This window comes from Rhinolophus sinicus, linkage group LG16 (genome assembly GCF_036562045.2).
Source record: "Rhinolophus sinicus isolate RSC01 linkage group LG16, ASM3656204v1, whole genome shotgun sequence".
NCBI lineage: Eukaryota > Metazoa > Chordata > Mammalia > Chiroptera > Rhinolophidae > Rhinolophus > Rhinolophus sinicus.
The window spans coordinates 33,644,264-33,661,025 of NC_133765.1; the positions used below are offsets into that span (position 1 = coordinate 33,644,264).

General features: G+C 36.1%; 1 protein-coding gene and 1 pseudogene across 16 annotated transcripts in view; both read right to left on the bottom strand.

Annotated features, from left to right (window-relative positions):
- The window catches only part of IFT81 (intraflagellar transport 81), a 148,338-nt gene that overhangs the window by 25,777 nt on the left and 105,799 nt on the right, over nt 1–16,762 (bottom strand). For all 16 annotated transcript variants that reach the window (XM_074321753.1, XM_019733941.2, XM_074321747.1 and 13 more), the window contains one exon: nt 101–250. In XM_074321753.1, coding sequence (XP_074177854.1) covers nt 101–250 — 150 coding nt within the window. The remainder of the gene's footprint in view (nt 1–100; nt 251–16,762) is intronic.
- LOC109448534 (protein PROCA1) lies at nt 1,973–3,077 on the bottom strand (annotated as a pseudogene).

Consider the following 16,762-nt stretch of genomic DNA (forward strand, 5'->3'; position numbering starts at 1 on the left):
ATGGTTTTTTCCAGCAGAAACAATGACTTCATTATAAGGCTATAACCCATAAACCTCCTGGCATTTGGACTTTTGGTACCCAAAGATAATACTGTATTACCAGTTGATGTTGAATGCTTTCATGACGTTGCTTAAGCAGTTCTTCTGTCCTCTGCAAGATACCAAACTCAGCTTTAAATTCAGCTATTATCTGATGCTTCTTTTTGAAAACTGTACTCTTGCTTCGAAGTTTACTGACATATCGTTTGAACTGTAAAAGAATACAAAATGTAGTCTAATGAGTAGAAATGTAATTGCTAAATAGCTTGTATTATCTCAGTATATTAGAACATTTTTCTTTTCTATTGTCTAATATATGTGAGGTCTGACTTTGGGTGAACACAACAATGCAATATACAGATGATGTATTATAGAATTTTACCCTTGAAACTTATGTAACTTTATAAACCAATATCACCCCAATAAATTTAATAATTTTTTTTTAATTAGAAAAAAAATAAGAAAATAAAACTTGGAAAGACTAATTGCTCAATTAAAATACTTTGTGTATGTTTTCATTTTTTGGACCTCTTTAAATATTGTAAATCCTTTTGTAAAAGCTATTCATTTGGGGCTTTACAAATAAAGATTAGGAAAACAAACTCAACCCTCCAAAAGTAAAAAGGTTTAAAAAAGAAAAAGAAAAAGAGGAATAACAATCTGGTTGTGGTCTTAATCACGGTATCTCTTATGTACTGTATTATTTTGGTAGCGTTGGATCTACTGGGATTAACAGCGCCAACCAGAAGTCAATATTTGTAGCCACTATTTATCATTTAAAAATGTACTGTGAGTATCTATTTACTCTCAGAAGCATCTGAGATTGGGGTGAAACTCATCCCAAATGTTAAAAAGCTAAGAATATTCCAAGTTAGTGGGAACCCATAGTTGCTTAATTCAGCTATTTACCTACTAATGATATTAAAGTTATAATTGCTCTATTGAAATGGAAAGACCCCATTATTAAGTAAAACCAACCAGAGTTTGGAAAAGCAAATAAATTAAATAAAGGAATTCATTTGATAAGTACTACTTATTAACTATTAGGTACTAGGTCCTGTGCCAGACACTGAGAGTACAACCCAGACAAGATACTCACAGGTCCTGCCCTCATCAAGCTTAAGGAATTAAGTGGGTAACCGGTATTTACAACCATCGTGAACATTATGAAGAAGTAAAGGGGCTCTGAAAATAAATAATAGGAGTTTAACATGGGTTGGGATGAAGGTAGGAAAGGTGGGGTTGGGATTTAGGGGATGTGGGTTATGGCAATCTTCTCAAAATAATTATATTTTAACCAAGACTAAAGATGTAGGAGCATGTTAGAGGAAGGAGAAAGAGGCAGGGAAGAGCATTCCAGGTAAAGAAAACAGCAGGGGTAAAGGTCGTGAGGCTCTGGCTCAATATGAAAAGCAAATGCCAGAAGCAAATGTGAGAAATTTCTGGTATTTCTGAAACAGAACATAATACTTAAAAAAATCACTTCCTCTTATGTAATATTAGTACTAATGATTTTCAGATATTGTTTACTATATAAGTTTTACTGCTCTAACCGTCATTTTATTAACTGCATTATAAAGAAAATGTCCATAGTAAGAATCCGGCCTATTAGGTTTAAACGCATCACTTGAAAACAAAAGCTTCCGTATTACCCCATATTACCTAATATACGATAATTCTTTGTGAATCTTAGCCTTTTTAATGCCCAGTCCTTCTAAAGGCTAATTTTTTTTTTTGGGGGGGGGTATTATAAATAGTTTTATAAATAATAAAAGTAATGGATATATTTCTGAAATTTTAGAAAAAAGGAAAAATTCCCTCAAAGCCACTATCCCAATGGAAGCTCTATTGCCATATTGGGTTGTTGTTTTTTTGGTTTTTTTTTCAGCTACAGCCTTGATCACATTTATTCTTCACCTTGGTCGCCCTGGTCTCAACTCAGATTGGGGTTTGATGCTGGGGGAGATTTCCTCTTCTTGACCTTGACTGGAGAGGACTTTGCCCCAGGCTTCTTGGCCTGGACTGTGTTCTGTCTCATCCTGGGCGATGAAGAGTCCATCGTGTCCTCACTGGAAGGTGCTTCCTGCCTGGGGTCACTGTAACTGTCCTCACTCTCCAGGTCTTCCCAGCTGTGAGGCCTGGACTGACATCCTGGCCAACTAACTCCCTTGGCCTTATCGATCTGCTCAAGTCTGGAAGTGAAGATTCCGATTTAACTGGGTTTTTCTTCTTAGTCAGCTTGCCCTTCTTGACTTTTTTCTTCAGCTTTGCCTTCTCCTCCAAGTCCTCCTCCTCATCTTTCTCTTTTTCCTTTTCCTTCTTGAAAACCTTGCTGCCCTGGGACTTCCCGTGTGGGGCTCTCAGAGCGCCAGATGGTGATGGGAGCTGCCTAGTCTGGGCACCCGTGACTGTGCCGTTGCCTATGCCTGCGTCGGGGGGTGTGGTGGCCCACCTGGGTTGGGATGGGAGGCTTGCTCTCTTCGTCCTCCTCCTCCTCCTCCTCCTCACCTTTCTCTTCACTTAGGTCATCTGCCCCACACTTATGGTGGGTGGGGGTGGGTCACTGCCTGTAGCTTTGGCACCAACCATACCAGAACCACTCCACCTACTCTACCCCTGGGATGAGCTCAAAGGAAGGGGTCTGGATGATGTTGAAACAGGTTGAGCCCACCTCTCGGGAGGAGGTTGGGCCTACATCTCAGGAGCCACTGCTTTCTGTCTTCTCTACACACTCCTTCCCCCTAGAATCCCAGTTGCAGTGCAGGCACATGCAGGTTGTGGTGGCCACAGCCAGTGGCGAAGGGGTGGGCGAGGTGCCTGGTGCACTGCTTGTGTTTCCAGCAGCACCTGTCAGCATCCTTGGATTCACCTTCAGAGGAGAAGGTAGATGCCACAGTGCTAGACGCCACGCGCAGTTGTCCTCTTTCCCTGCTGGGGAGCCTGTTTATATCCCTGCGGCTCTCCTCCCAGACGTTGGCACTGTCCTCAGTCTTTTTCTTTGTCTACCTTTCAACTGTCCTTGTCGTCCCGACCCACATCACTCTCAGCCCAGTTCGTCCTCTCTACAAGACTCTTCCTGCAGAAGTCTGACCCTGAACCTCAGCTTGGCCAAGCCGACTGTAAATGCTAATCTCAGCCCTTCACCCCCTTCCGTCTCGTCCTCGTGCTTGCCCAACCCTTTCACCACCTCCCCTGCCAGATATTTTTTTTTTTTTTAATTTTAAGGCTAAATCTCCAGTCAGTAATTCTAAATTTGTAAGGTAGTAAAATAGAAAATACAACATTTCTAAAATATAGGTACTTTATTTTCTTAAAGATTTGACTCATTCCTGAGTATACACAGAATATCCTTAAAAATAGTTAAGATTAAAAATTCTTCACATAAAAATAACCTTCTAATTCCTAGTTTAGACATCATTTTAAACTTGACTTATACTTTGAAAGAAATAAAGAACACATTGTGTTTTAAACCAAGTTCAAAATATTTTTCTATCCATAATGAAGTTAGTTTTAATATTAAGGAATCCAGCCCCCACACCGTAAATTATCAATGGCTGGATTACAGTAACGGTTTTAAAAATTTTAGTCATACCAATGTACCTAGAGCCTAATAACTTGCAATTTTTCCTTTTAAAGAATAAATGTGTAAGCCTGACATAACCACAGACTTAGAATCCCTAGAGTAACTATATGTTCTATTAAAAGTGTCCTGGGCAAAATGCCCAGAATGAAATCAACCCTGTTCATCTGCTATCCTCTGTATTATCTAGGCTAATTTTCTCCTTCTCCATCTTGCATGCTGCAGAACTATTTTTAAAAGCTAAAAGCTATAAACGTTTTTGGTGAAAGAACAAAACCCACCAATTACTCAATGTGCTCTATGCTGATTGGTTATTACTTGACATTCATTGGACGAACTACCTAAAGGAAGGGTAGTTGGGGTCAGATTAATGAAGTTCCATACAATCAAGCAACAGGTGGCCATCAAAGCACTCGAAGGGCTCTACTATTATACCCCAAGTGATATGGAGGAAAGAAAACACATTACCAATGTGTTTCTTTCATTGGAAGTTTCTTCAGTTAAAAAAACAGACAACAGGCCCAAAAGGAGTCCCTTGTGCTCAGCCCCACTCACCAAACTAAGACTTAATACCTAACTTAATTATAGTTTCAGCCTCTCCCAGGAATGGAATCCTAAACCAGTCAATCAGGAATTACCTGGTCAGCACTAATAAGGTAATCTGCTAGATCCCCGACATCCCCTGAAGGAAGGTGACCTTGCCACAAACAATCCACTTTTTGCTAGTATAACTTCCTCGTCTGTTCCCTTCCGCCTGTAAAAGTCTTCCACTTTGTAAAGCTCCTCGAGCTCCTCTCTATCTGCTAAATGGGATGCTGCCTGATTCATGAATTGCTGAATAAAGCCAGTAACATTTAAAAAATATACTCAGTTGAACTTTGTTGGTTAACACTTCTAACTATAATTTGGATTTAGATTATTTCTGAATTTTCAATTATAAAAATAAAACCATGAGAAACATATTGAAGATAAATCTTCAGACATGTTTGCTTAATCATTTCTATCGGGCATATTTCCAGAAATGGTTAAAAGGAAATAGGGTTTTGATACATCCTGAGAAAATGCCCTTCAAAGATGATTTATAGTACTTTCTATAATTGTCAATTTTATAAATAGTATCTTACTTTTTATTTGCATTTCTTTATGAAGGAACTTCACTTTTTCATCATGTTCATTGTGCATATGTGGGGATTTTTTTTGTAATGATATGCCTGTCTTTGGCTCACTTTTTTATTTAAGTCTTTGACGTTTTCCTGTGGGTCTGTAACAGCAACTCTCTAACTTTTTGGTCTCAGGAGTCTTTTATATACTTTTAAAATTATTGAAGATCTCAAAGGGACTTTATTTATGAGATTTGCCGGCATGGCAAATTTAAGGGAAAATAATTAAATTTTCAATTAACAGACCCCTTACAGCATAACATATACAAATCAATTTCAATTGGATTATAAACTTAAATATGAAAGACAAAACTAAAAATCTTTTAGAATATAGGAAAATATCACTACAATTTTGAGATAGGAAAAGATTTCTTAAACAAGACACATAAAAAAGTATACACCGAAAACAGATTGATAAACTTAACTTTCCTAAAATTAAGGACTTTGGTGCATCAAAATATATATTAAGAGATTAAGACTATAAGTCATAAGTTGGGAGAACATAGTTACAATACAGTAAGGATTTGTATCCAAAATATATAAATTAAACCTACAAATCAATGAGAGAAAAGCAGATAATCTAATAGAAAAATGGATAAAATACTTGAATAGGCACTTCATAGAAGAGAAAGCCCAAAATGGCCAACAAACATATTAAAACTGTTCAACCTCATTAGTATTCAAATTAGTAACAGAAATTAATACCACAATAAGATACCATTTTAATACCTTCACAATCAGCAAAAAGAAAAAGTTCTTCAACGCTAATTTTGGTAAAGATGCGGAGGAAGTGGCACGCCTATACACCAGTGGGAGTGGTGGATATAGAATTTAGAACAATAGATTGGAAAACAATATGGCATAGATACTAAAGTTGACATTGTGCTCAGCCTATGCCCACCAACTCCACTCCTAGGAATAGCAAGTCTTTTCAAACTTATCTATAGTGTTGGGCCAGTTTTTTAAAATTTCTAATTATTTGTGAACTGGATACTTCATAAGATAATAAAAATGTTTAGATAATATCAAATAACTTTCTAAATGCCTCCTCTCAACTTAAATGGTTGTGGATTAGTAACCAACAGTTTGTGGACTAGAACTGGTCTTCAGACCACACATTGAGTAGCACTACTCCAGAGCAGAGCTTCCTAAATGGGGTCTATCCAGTATACTCATGTGTGTTATATGTGTGCCAAGATATTAATTCACTCAGACTTCGCAGCAGCATATGGGCAAGATATTATAAAGCACTCTCAAACTGGTCATGCTCAGCTATAAGCAGCCTTGTCCTTTTACCTCAGTATGCTAAGCAATGATCATTTTCTGTATGTGTCACATGCAAAAATAGTTAGGAAACACTGCCCTGGAAAAAGTCTTGTTCATGGTCAGTGGGAGACATACATAAGAGTGCTGACAGAAAACTGCAATAGCAAAAAACTGGAAAACAAGCCACAACAAATTATTCACACATGTATATTCACACATGTATGTTCATATGTTATAGTATAGAGAATATATAGAGAATATATAGAGAGTATGCTTCCATTAGTATTGCTTAGATAAACTAAATAATATATTGTGTACAGATACAAGGGGGTCGTCAAACAGTAAATAAAAGAGAAATTGGATGGAATAGGGGAGAGGCACACAGGGAATCTCAAAGTTTCTTTTTTAAAGCTGAGTGATAAATATATATATTTTCATGACCTTATTATTCTTTACTCTTTACATATAATACACACACAAACACATTTATAAACACAATTTCACCTACACTTACATAACACAATATAAAAAAATCAAACACTTAAAAAAGTAAATAAACATTAAAGAATCAATCTATAAGGTCCCAAATCTAACCAATGAGTCCCAGGAAAAGCAAACAGAAACAAACAAATGAAAAAGTAGAAACAATACAAGAAAATTCCCAGAAGTAAAGGACATAAGATTCTAAATTAATAGGACCAGTGGAATGTCCAGCTCAATGAAAGAAAAAAAGTTATACTTAAGCCCATAATCTTAAAAATTTAGAAAATCAGAAGTAAAGAGAGGATCCCAAAATTTCCAGAATAAGTAAAATAACAATAATAATAAGAGTGCACATCAAAGGACTGGGAATCAGAACAGCCTCAGACAGCAAAAATGAATACTAGAAGACAAGAGAACACCTTCGAAATTCTCAGGGAGAAAGATTTTCAACCAGAATTTATTACCTAGTCAAACTATCAATCATGTATGAGAATGGAGTAAAGACAGTTTCAAACAAGCACGATTCTCAAAAATTTATCTTCCAAGTATCCCTTTTAAAGAACATTCTCTGTTACAACAAGGAATTAACCAAAAAAGCAGAAGACTTGGGATGTAGAAAGTAGGGGGTCCAAAACAGGAGAGTAGGAAGAGAAATTCCCAGGATAATGACAGTGAAGCTCCAGATTACAGTTGTATAGCAAGCCTAGTAATTTACCTCCTCAGACTGGAACTGAAGGATGAGAATGGCCCCAGGAAGAATGAATCCAAGGTTTAAAAAATGTAACTAACAGATTACTGCGTATGACCATATGCTATATTAAGAGAAACAGTACAGTTCTCTGGAGCTGAGTGAGTGATAGATACATAAAAAACTAACCAAACAAAAATAAAGTAAGGTTACAGTATCAATTTAGGGAAAAAAACGAAAGTATGAGAAAGGATATATAATCATAGTATACTACGTGGCTCAGCTATATATAATATGTTTATACAGAAGGTTTATTTATAAAAAAATGTATACACATTTTAAGAAAGGAAAAAACTGTATTAATTGTAATACTCAATATATACCAATAACACAAGATGAATACAAGTCATGTTTGAGTTCTGCAATTACAAGAGGTGCTCAAAGTGGTTACCATCAGCGTCCAGACACTTCTTATTATGGTGAACTACTGTTTGAGCATAGATAGCATCTCTTAAAATGTGTATACATTTTTTTGGCACCCCTGGTACAATCACCATAATTAACATATTAAATAATGATTTAACAAAAAACTATAATTATATTGGGAGGCTATAGAAAAATGGATGGATGGGTTTAGGGTGTAGATGGGGAACAGGAGTAAAGGGCTAAATTCTCATTACCTATGGAAGTGTGTCTAAAACTGAAAAAAAAAAAAAACCAACAAGGAATTTTGGCATAAACATGTTATTTAGAAACATACAGGTAAATTCTAGAAGAAACAACTAAAAGCATTAGGAATAGTTGCCTCAAGGAAGCACAAACTTGGAAGTATGGAAAAGGACCATTACTTTCATTATGTGCTTTATAGTACTGTTTTATTTTTTAAACTACTTATTTGTATGAATCAAAGAAACTATAATTAAACTAAAAGAACAACTCAAAAAGCCCATCACCAACAAAACCTAACAGCTGACAGATTTCATTTTGAATAGACTTTAAGTATTAAAAATTAAATGTACTCATAATTCTGTGTTGCATAACTTCTATGAACAAAAATTCACCAATAATTTCATTTAGAACTTAGTCACTAAAGGTCCTAGGAGCAATACAACAGTCACAGAGGCAGTTCAGAAACTTATTAAGATCATGGGCTTTGCAGTCTGAGAAACACAATTTCAAATCGTGGCTCCCCCACTTAAAGTGACATTGGGCAAGTTACTTTTTTTTCGTCTTTACATATCAATTTTTTCAACTGAAAAAAAAAAGGAGCTAACAATGCTTGGAGTGATGTGAAACTGTATGTAACGCAATTAGCACAATTCCTAGTGCAACAGAAGCTATCATTGTAACAATTATGCCAATAATAGTTTAATCAAATGAAACAAAATTTTGACCTAAGTGTCTGCAATTATTAACAATCATAATTGCTACTGTTTAGTCGCCAATTCTTGAATATCCTTTATTACTGTGTAAAGGGTTCTTATAGCCTTTGAGAATCAAAACATATGTTAAACATTATACAACGAATATTTGTCTATAATAAAACTAGATAGTTTTTAAATAAGACCTACAAATGTACTAAAATTCTATAAAAATTGAATAATGGATAATGATTAATAATGTCTGTCATTCTGTTTGAATACAGTTAAAGAGTACCTAGAAAATGAGATAATCACCATTCTTTCTATGTACTAAAGAAATGTCAAGTAATTCAAATAAACAGAAAAGTAAAGATCTAGGTGTGATGAATACTCCTTAGAACTAAAATAGAATAATCCCTACTGCAAGCAACTACACATCAGTCTACACACTCTGAGTACAACTATGTGAAAATTTTGTATACATGTCTATAAACCAAGATTAGGAGAGAATTAAGAAATTAAAACAGCTGTTGTGTTGGGCAGGCAGAGTTATAGTGAATTATCTGATATTTATTTCTTAAGTATTTAAAAAATTTAAAAATATTGTTGAAGGAACTCTGGAATAGGAAATGTGTGATGAATGCTTGGAGCATTAAGGGAAAAGCTTTCTATAGTGCACTACGGCAGGTCAATTAAGTAAATATATCATTAAAATGACCTGCGAAGCTTGTCACTGTACAGGAAGGCCCATTATAGCAGCCATTACTAATCATGTAGACCAATATACATTTGTAATCTAAATTTGTCATTTATGAAAGAGCAGCCATCATTTTAGATGCTGAGATCAGTAAGATTAATGCTTTCTAGTGCTAGCTTCTGGCTTTGGGACCAGTTTTACAGACACAGCTCCTTTGTGATCAAAAGGGAATGTGACAGATGTTCTTTCTCCTCTTGTCCACTTAACATGTTTTTGAACCTTCAATAGAAATGATTAAAATCTGGGCTAGCTATTTTAAATGGACAAGGCAACTTCTTTCCCTAAGTGTGTAACCATTTCCAAATGCTTTCAAAGCTGATCTGGAACTCAAAAGTATTATTGGATTCCAGACATCATTCTGGATATTTATGTGGAAACAAGAATCTCTGCTCCTGCTGCAAATTTTCCACCTCAATACCTCAATACCTGGCGTGAAAATATTTCCACAGTAATCAGCTGTGAGGACTTTACAAGACAACACTATAATAAGGACTTCATATCGTCAAGAACCACAAAGAGCTATTTTTCTCTTTCAAAAGCACTATTCCCCTTTTACAGAGAAGGAAACCTATAGAGAAATTACTACAACTCACCAAAGTTCAGCAAGTTAGAAAAACTGAACTAGAATGAGTACTTTTATCCTATTAGTTCAACATCCATGCTCTTTTCCATTTCTTAATTAAATCACATCTTTGTCAGTGATTTCATCAAAAGATTTTAAAGCATGGAAACCCACAAAAATAGGCCCCCAAGAATTAGGTATGAGATGACATAACACCAACTGTTCAAGAGTAGCATGAAAACACCCAATGGCCACATTTTTTTTCTGCCCACTTGTCAGTGTCTTGTATTCTGTCTGAATTCAAACTTGCAGAAAACCTGAAAAGGCCATCTTTGCACGTCACACGTCATGTCATAAATCATTTGGATTCCCTGAAGTCTGGTCTTAGAATTGCTATTTGTTTTAAGGCAAGAAAAATATTTCAAAGCAACGTTTGTTTTCTGCTAAAATGATAGTCTTTTCAAATCACCCATCGTCACTAGTACCACATAGCTAAACACACATACAAATACAATTCTAACCTTTTCCAACCTGTTAGTATTACATTTTTACTTTAAATTAGACAATATCACCAAGCCAAGCATAAACAATGTAATTACCTACTAAGGTAGTGGATAGTTAACTAATTCTTTTGAGAGAGCCTGTGATAAGCAATGTGATATATGCTGGTAGAAAACTGGTTTAATAGAAACTTGCACACAGGAACATCCATCTGTGAGAAACAGTTAATCATACCATCCAAGGTCTCTGTGCTTCTGTTATAAATCAAGTCACCACCACACAACTGTTGCTATATCTCTAATGGGTTTTCCAACTGCTGTCCAAGCAGTTCACTCTCAAAAACAAATTCCTGTGAGAAGTTTGCAAATTTTGAGTTAAAATGGTGGCATTACCTAGATTGCATACATAATACACTGGTTCTCTTACAGTGAATTGAGCCAAAGTTATTTAATTGTTTTGTTCCATCTCCTAGGAAATTTTAGGGGCCTCAGGTCCTGCTGTGAACTCTTAAGAGGGTAATATGATCTGAAAAGTTCTAAAAATATTACAGTTTTTCCTAGGCTCACTGAGAAGGGTGGATGATTCAATTACCAGTGTCAAAATTTGATTCCTAATTTTTTTGGGATCTAACAACTGCAGTAAATCTTGCCAGGATTCCCTTGTTTTCATTGTGTCTCTCTTTGAAGTATTTAAAGAAGATTTCATAATCTTTGCAATTTAGCACTAGGATTTCTTTCAGTAGCTGTAGAATGAATTGGTCAGGCCTTAAGCTGCTCATAAATATTATTTGACCAAGCCCATTTTTTTAAGTAGCCATTAACTGCAAAACAGCTGATCTTCTTGTAATGGTTAGGGGAGAAAATATAATGGACTCAACACCCATGCACCATAAACCTGGAGTGACCTTGCAATGCATGATGTGCCAATGGAACTTTAACCACAGGTTCACCTGTTGCTATCACGTTCAGACCCAGAAGGCACGCATTCATCTGAATGACAGCTCTGGGAAGGGTACTAGGGCTGCACCACTGGGGCTGATTTTTTGTTTGCTTCTCAAATAATTAAAGCAGAGATTCGGAGATATCAAGGTGACTAAGATGGTAGAGGTCAGCAGTTAGGTGGCACTACCACAAGTAGCACAGGCTCTGTCTTTGCTCTTCCATTAAGTGAAACAAAGTCATCCAGCTCAGACTGCTGCTTATGAAAGGGGGAAAAAATCATACCAAAGAAATTGACTGGAGGCTACCATATTAAATGGCAAATTTAGGTTTGTGGCCAGGTTTTTAGAAATTACTTTATCTATACAATGAAATAAACAACTATGGTAAGAATGAAGAGTTACATATAAATCATTTTTCTTATTAACTGAAGTGCCAAAATATTTTTAATATATTTCCCCCCAAAATAAGACCTAACCGGAAAATAAGTCCTAGCATGATTTTTCAGGATGACATCCCCTGAACATGAGCCCTAATGCGTCTTTTGGAGCAAAAATTAATGTAAGACCCGGTCTTATTTTCAGGGAAACATGGTAGTATCACTTTTCTAATGAAAAAAATGTATCTACATTAGACTATACATTTTCGTTTGGGTTTTCTACACATTTACCGAGTGCCTATTACAGGACAGGTCTAAGTAAATGGTGGCGAACATGAGACCTACCTGTCATCATGGAGCCTATTGATTTCTCAGGGGAGGCAGAAATTGGACAAGTGATCTCAAGTGTGCTATATGTTACAACACACATGAATCGAGTGCTATGGGAATACATTTCAGGGTTGTGGGGTGTGAGCTAGGAAAACAGTAATAGGCTGTGCTTCCTGAAAGAGATGTTACTTAAGCTCTTTCTGTTATCTTAAAAAAATCCTACTGTTCACAGCAACCTTTTATTGATAACTCAGCGTCATAATTATGACCATTAACTATTATATTATGCTATAAAACTGTTTTTCTATGTCCTCTCATACTGAATCCTGCATAAAGTGAGATATTTCTATGCAAACATTTTTAAAACACTCCCAATTATGGGAAACTAAGGTCACTTAATATTAAAATCCTGTCCCAGTATTGGAAGTATCATACCTTAGAATAACAGCAATAATTTGCACTTTAAGTATATGCAGTTTATTGTGTTAATTATATCTCAATAAAGCCGTCTGAAAAAAACCCTCTGTGACAAAAGACACCAATATACAAAGAGACAGATGACAGACTAGAAGAAAACAATTATCATTAATAACCAAAATAAATGTAAAAATATGATAAACAGATAAGGAAAAACATTCAATCTGTTAGAAAAAAAATGGAGAAAGAAAATAAACAGGCAAATGACAGAAGAATTATAAATGACCAAACATGTATGTGGACAGGTGCTCACTCTCACTCCTAATCAAGAAAAATGAAAATTAAAACAAAAATACTGTCAGAATGACAAAAAGTTAAAGGACTGAGGATCAAGTGCTGGTGAGAGTTTTAAGTAACAGGAAATAGATACTCTTGTACACTCGTAGTTGGAATAAATTTGGTACTTTCATTCTATGAAACACAATGTAGCAGTGAACTGAAAAGAAGCACATGATAATTGTTATTATAACTGTTGGTAACATTGATTGTTTCCTACAAGCCAGGCACCGTTGTGGGTGGTTTACTTGTATTAATTCATTTAGCCCTCACAATCACCTTATAACCTGAGTACTGTTATTACCCCCACTTGATAGACAAGGAAACTAAGGCACAGAGGAGTTAGGTACCCTGTTAAGGTTAAACAGCTAACAGGTGGCAGGCAGAGCAGCGATCTGCACACAAACGTCCAGGCTCCAGAGCTGATTCTCTTCACCTCTACAGAATGGCCTCTTAATTTGCTGACATGGAAAAATCTCTAAGACATGTTATTAAAAGCAAGTTGCACAATACACACTACATAATACCACTTGTATTTTTAAAAACCCATGAAACAGTATTACCTATATCTGTATTTACTGCCAGAGAAAGAACTGCAAGGATATACCAAACTGGTGGCAGTGGTTTCTCTTTGGAAAAGCGACCGAGGGACTGGGATTAGGGGTAGGTGGTAGTCAGGGGGACTTTTGTTTTATGTGTATTGTTTGATTTTCATACCATTATAATGGATTCAGGTAGTATTTGTATAATCAGATTTTTAAGATTAAAAACCCCAAAGCATTGATCCAGGCCAATCTTTTTTTTCTACTCAATGCACACATTACTTCTAAAATGTGGCTTGTCCAGCTTGTGAGACTATTTTAAATAGTGGAGCACTCTATTTCACCAAAGCAGCCTGCTTTACTACTGAAGAAAGCTTCAGTGTTTCTTACTAACCACCAGCCATTGGTCCTAATTCTGCTTTCTGTCAAACAAGAGTAACACTAATCCATATGTATCTGGGGTCCCCAAGACCATCCCCAGGTTCAGTGATTTGTTATGAGGACTCACAAGAGTCAGCAGCTGGTCATACTCATGGCTATGCTTTGTAACAGTGAAAAGATACAGAGCAAAACCAGCCAAGGGACAAGGGCACAGGGGGTGAAGTTTGGAGGCAACCAGGGCAAGCTTCCACGAGTCTTCCCCTTAATTCCTCCAGCAATGAGTCGTAACAATACCTGTGAAATGTTGCCACCCAAGGAAGTGCATTAGAGACACAGTGCCCAGCGTTTTTACGGGAGGCTGGTCACGGAGGCACACTCTGTGAAGCCTATACCAAAATTCCAGACTCCCAGAAGGAAAGCAGGCGTTCAACATAAACCACACTCCCTGTACAGTGAACCATTCTTATCAGGGAATGGTGGGCATCCTTGTAAAATCCAAGATCTCAGATGCCAGCCAAGGGCCAACCTTGCAAACAAGCTTTTCTAAGAATAGCAGTTTCAGTCCTGCTAATGTTAACTCTTTCCTGCACACCATCCTTTCCACAATCCTTTTGATATTTAAATGCAGTTCTATTATATCTTTCTTTCGTTTTTGTTGTTGTTGTTCTCAGTTAATACATAATCAACTCTTTCTATGAAAGTTTCCAGACTTTTCATCCATTTTGGTCACCCTCAACTGGACTATGTGCCTTTTAAAACATGAAGTTAAAAATGTAAAATAAAATCCCAGAAATAATTTCATGATAAATAGGGTATTACATTTTTATGAATGCAGTATAATATTTTATTTTTTTAAAGCTGCATTACTAATGAATGACATGTTGAGTTGGCAGACAAAACCTGAATTCTATATTATACTTATGAATATAATCCCATTAATGGCATTTTGTTTGTTTCAGCACAAGGCTCCTACCTACCAAGATAATTTTGAACCGTAATTCTATCATCTGTCTCAGGCCGACTATTCCTTCTAGCTTCCTGTCCTATGCAAATAATGAAGGGGCCTGGAGCCAGACTACCTCAACTCAAATCATGGTCCTACTACTTATTACCAACATGATCTTGGGTCAGTTGGCACAAGTCCTCTGTGTGCCTCAGTTCCCTTACCTATAAAAGCTAGAAATAATAATCCTATCTATCTCATAGAGCTGTTTAAGGAAATAAATGAGATAATGGATATAATAAGCTTAGTGTGGTTTCTGGCACATTATAATTGCATGATAAACATTAATTATTATTATTAATCTAAATTACTGATAAGACTAATAAACAGGTCAGGATCAAAGACCAAGCTCCATAGCATTTTTGGGGTGACTTCATTCTGAGATACAGCAATCAAAGTTCTTTGAGAATATCATTTCAACCAGATTTATGCTTAAGTATTTTATACTTAAATCAATGTAGATATAAAAGTCAGATAGTCATTATTATCAATTTGTATTTATGTTGAGATTGTGGCAGCTCAACTTAACCTTTTTATCACCTACCTGGTGTGAAGAGAAATAAATCAAGACAGATTAGACTGGCAAGAAAATCTCTATCACTGAGAACGTAATTTCAACTACTCAAGAAATTTCTCCCTATGTCAGAAGTCTGGCAGAATAAGATACCACGTATTCCTGTACTTGCTCCTACTTATGGCCTTAAGCAAAGTACAATGAAAATAAAATGTTAAAGTGATAGATAACAAAGTATAATGAAAAAAAGAAGCATTTTTAGACATTTCATCTTTCATTAATAAGAAAAACCAAAGGAATGCTAATGAAAAGTCTATGAAGAACAAATGCCTATAACACTTGTCTTCTGCAACCAGAAAAGCTCAAATTCTTAGCCAAATGGAACTTTAATGGCGGTGGGAAGCATCAAAATGCATACTTTAACACTGAACTTCAAAAACTACTAACTGACCTCTAAAAAGAAAATGACAAAGGAGTAAAAATCATTATAAGTACAGTATCATTACATTTATCCTTAGGAACACAGTCACATTCCTAAATTTCCCCAGGAAAAGATTAATCAAGCAACTACATATGGATAACCAAGGAACGAAGGTCTCCATCCAAACAAATGACTGTCACGGTTTCTAGTGAGCTAACACTTTCGGTTAATGACTGCCTGCAACGCAGTCCTGTTTGGAGTCAAGTCTGAATCTTGAAATGAACTCATTCTAACAGCGCCCTGGAGAGCCTCGCAGTGTTCTCACGTGCACAGCTGCAGAGGTCCTGAGATGTGGCTTCAAATCCTTGCTCTGCAACTCACCGTGTGACTTTGGGAAGTCACTTGAATTCCCCTATGCCTGTTTCCACAATTATGAAATGAAGTTAGGATCTACCTCATAGGCTTTTTAAGGGGATTAATTAGAATATATTGTATGTGTGTTTTATTGTGGGTAAATATACAGAATATAAAACTTACCATTTTCACCATTTGTAAGCATACAGTTCCGTGGCATTGAGTGCATTCACACTGTTGTATTAATACAAACATCACCAATGATGTGTTTTTAAAGTGTTCAAGACTGAGCGCACAGGAACTGCTCAGCTAAAATAATTCATTAGTGCTATCTTCTCAAACCATCTCAAATCTATGTAAATTATTTATCCCTCAACAGAAACTACTTCATACTGTGTTTCCCGAAAAATAAGACCTACCCGGAAAATAAGCCCTAGCATGATTTTTCAGGATGACATTCCCTGAACATAAGCCCTAATGCGTCTTTTGGAGCAAAAATTAATATAAGACCCTGTTTTATTTTTGGGGAAACATGGTATTTCTTTCTACAGAACTGCTCCCCAATCTGGGAAATACTAATTTCAATTTTTAAGCTATCAACTACATTCCTAGCTTTCAAATTCTTCATTCAAGTGAATGACAAAAATATAAAACTGTTAAGAGCTAACACTTACTGAGCACCTGTATGTGCCTGGTGCTATTCTAGGCACTTTACATGCATTCACCCATTTAATCTGCACAGTAATAATT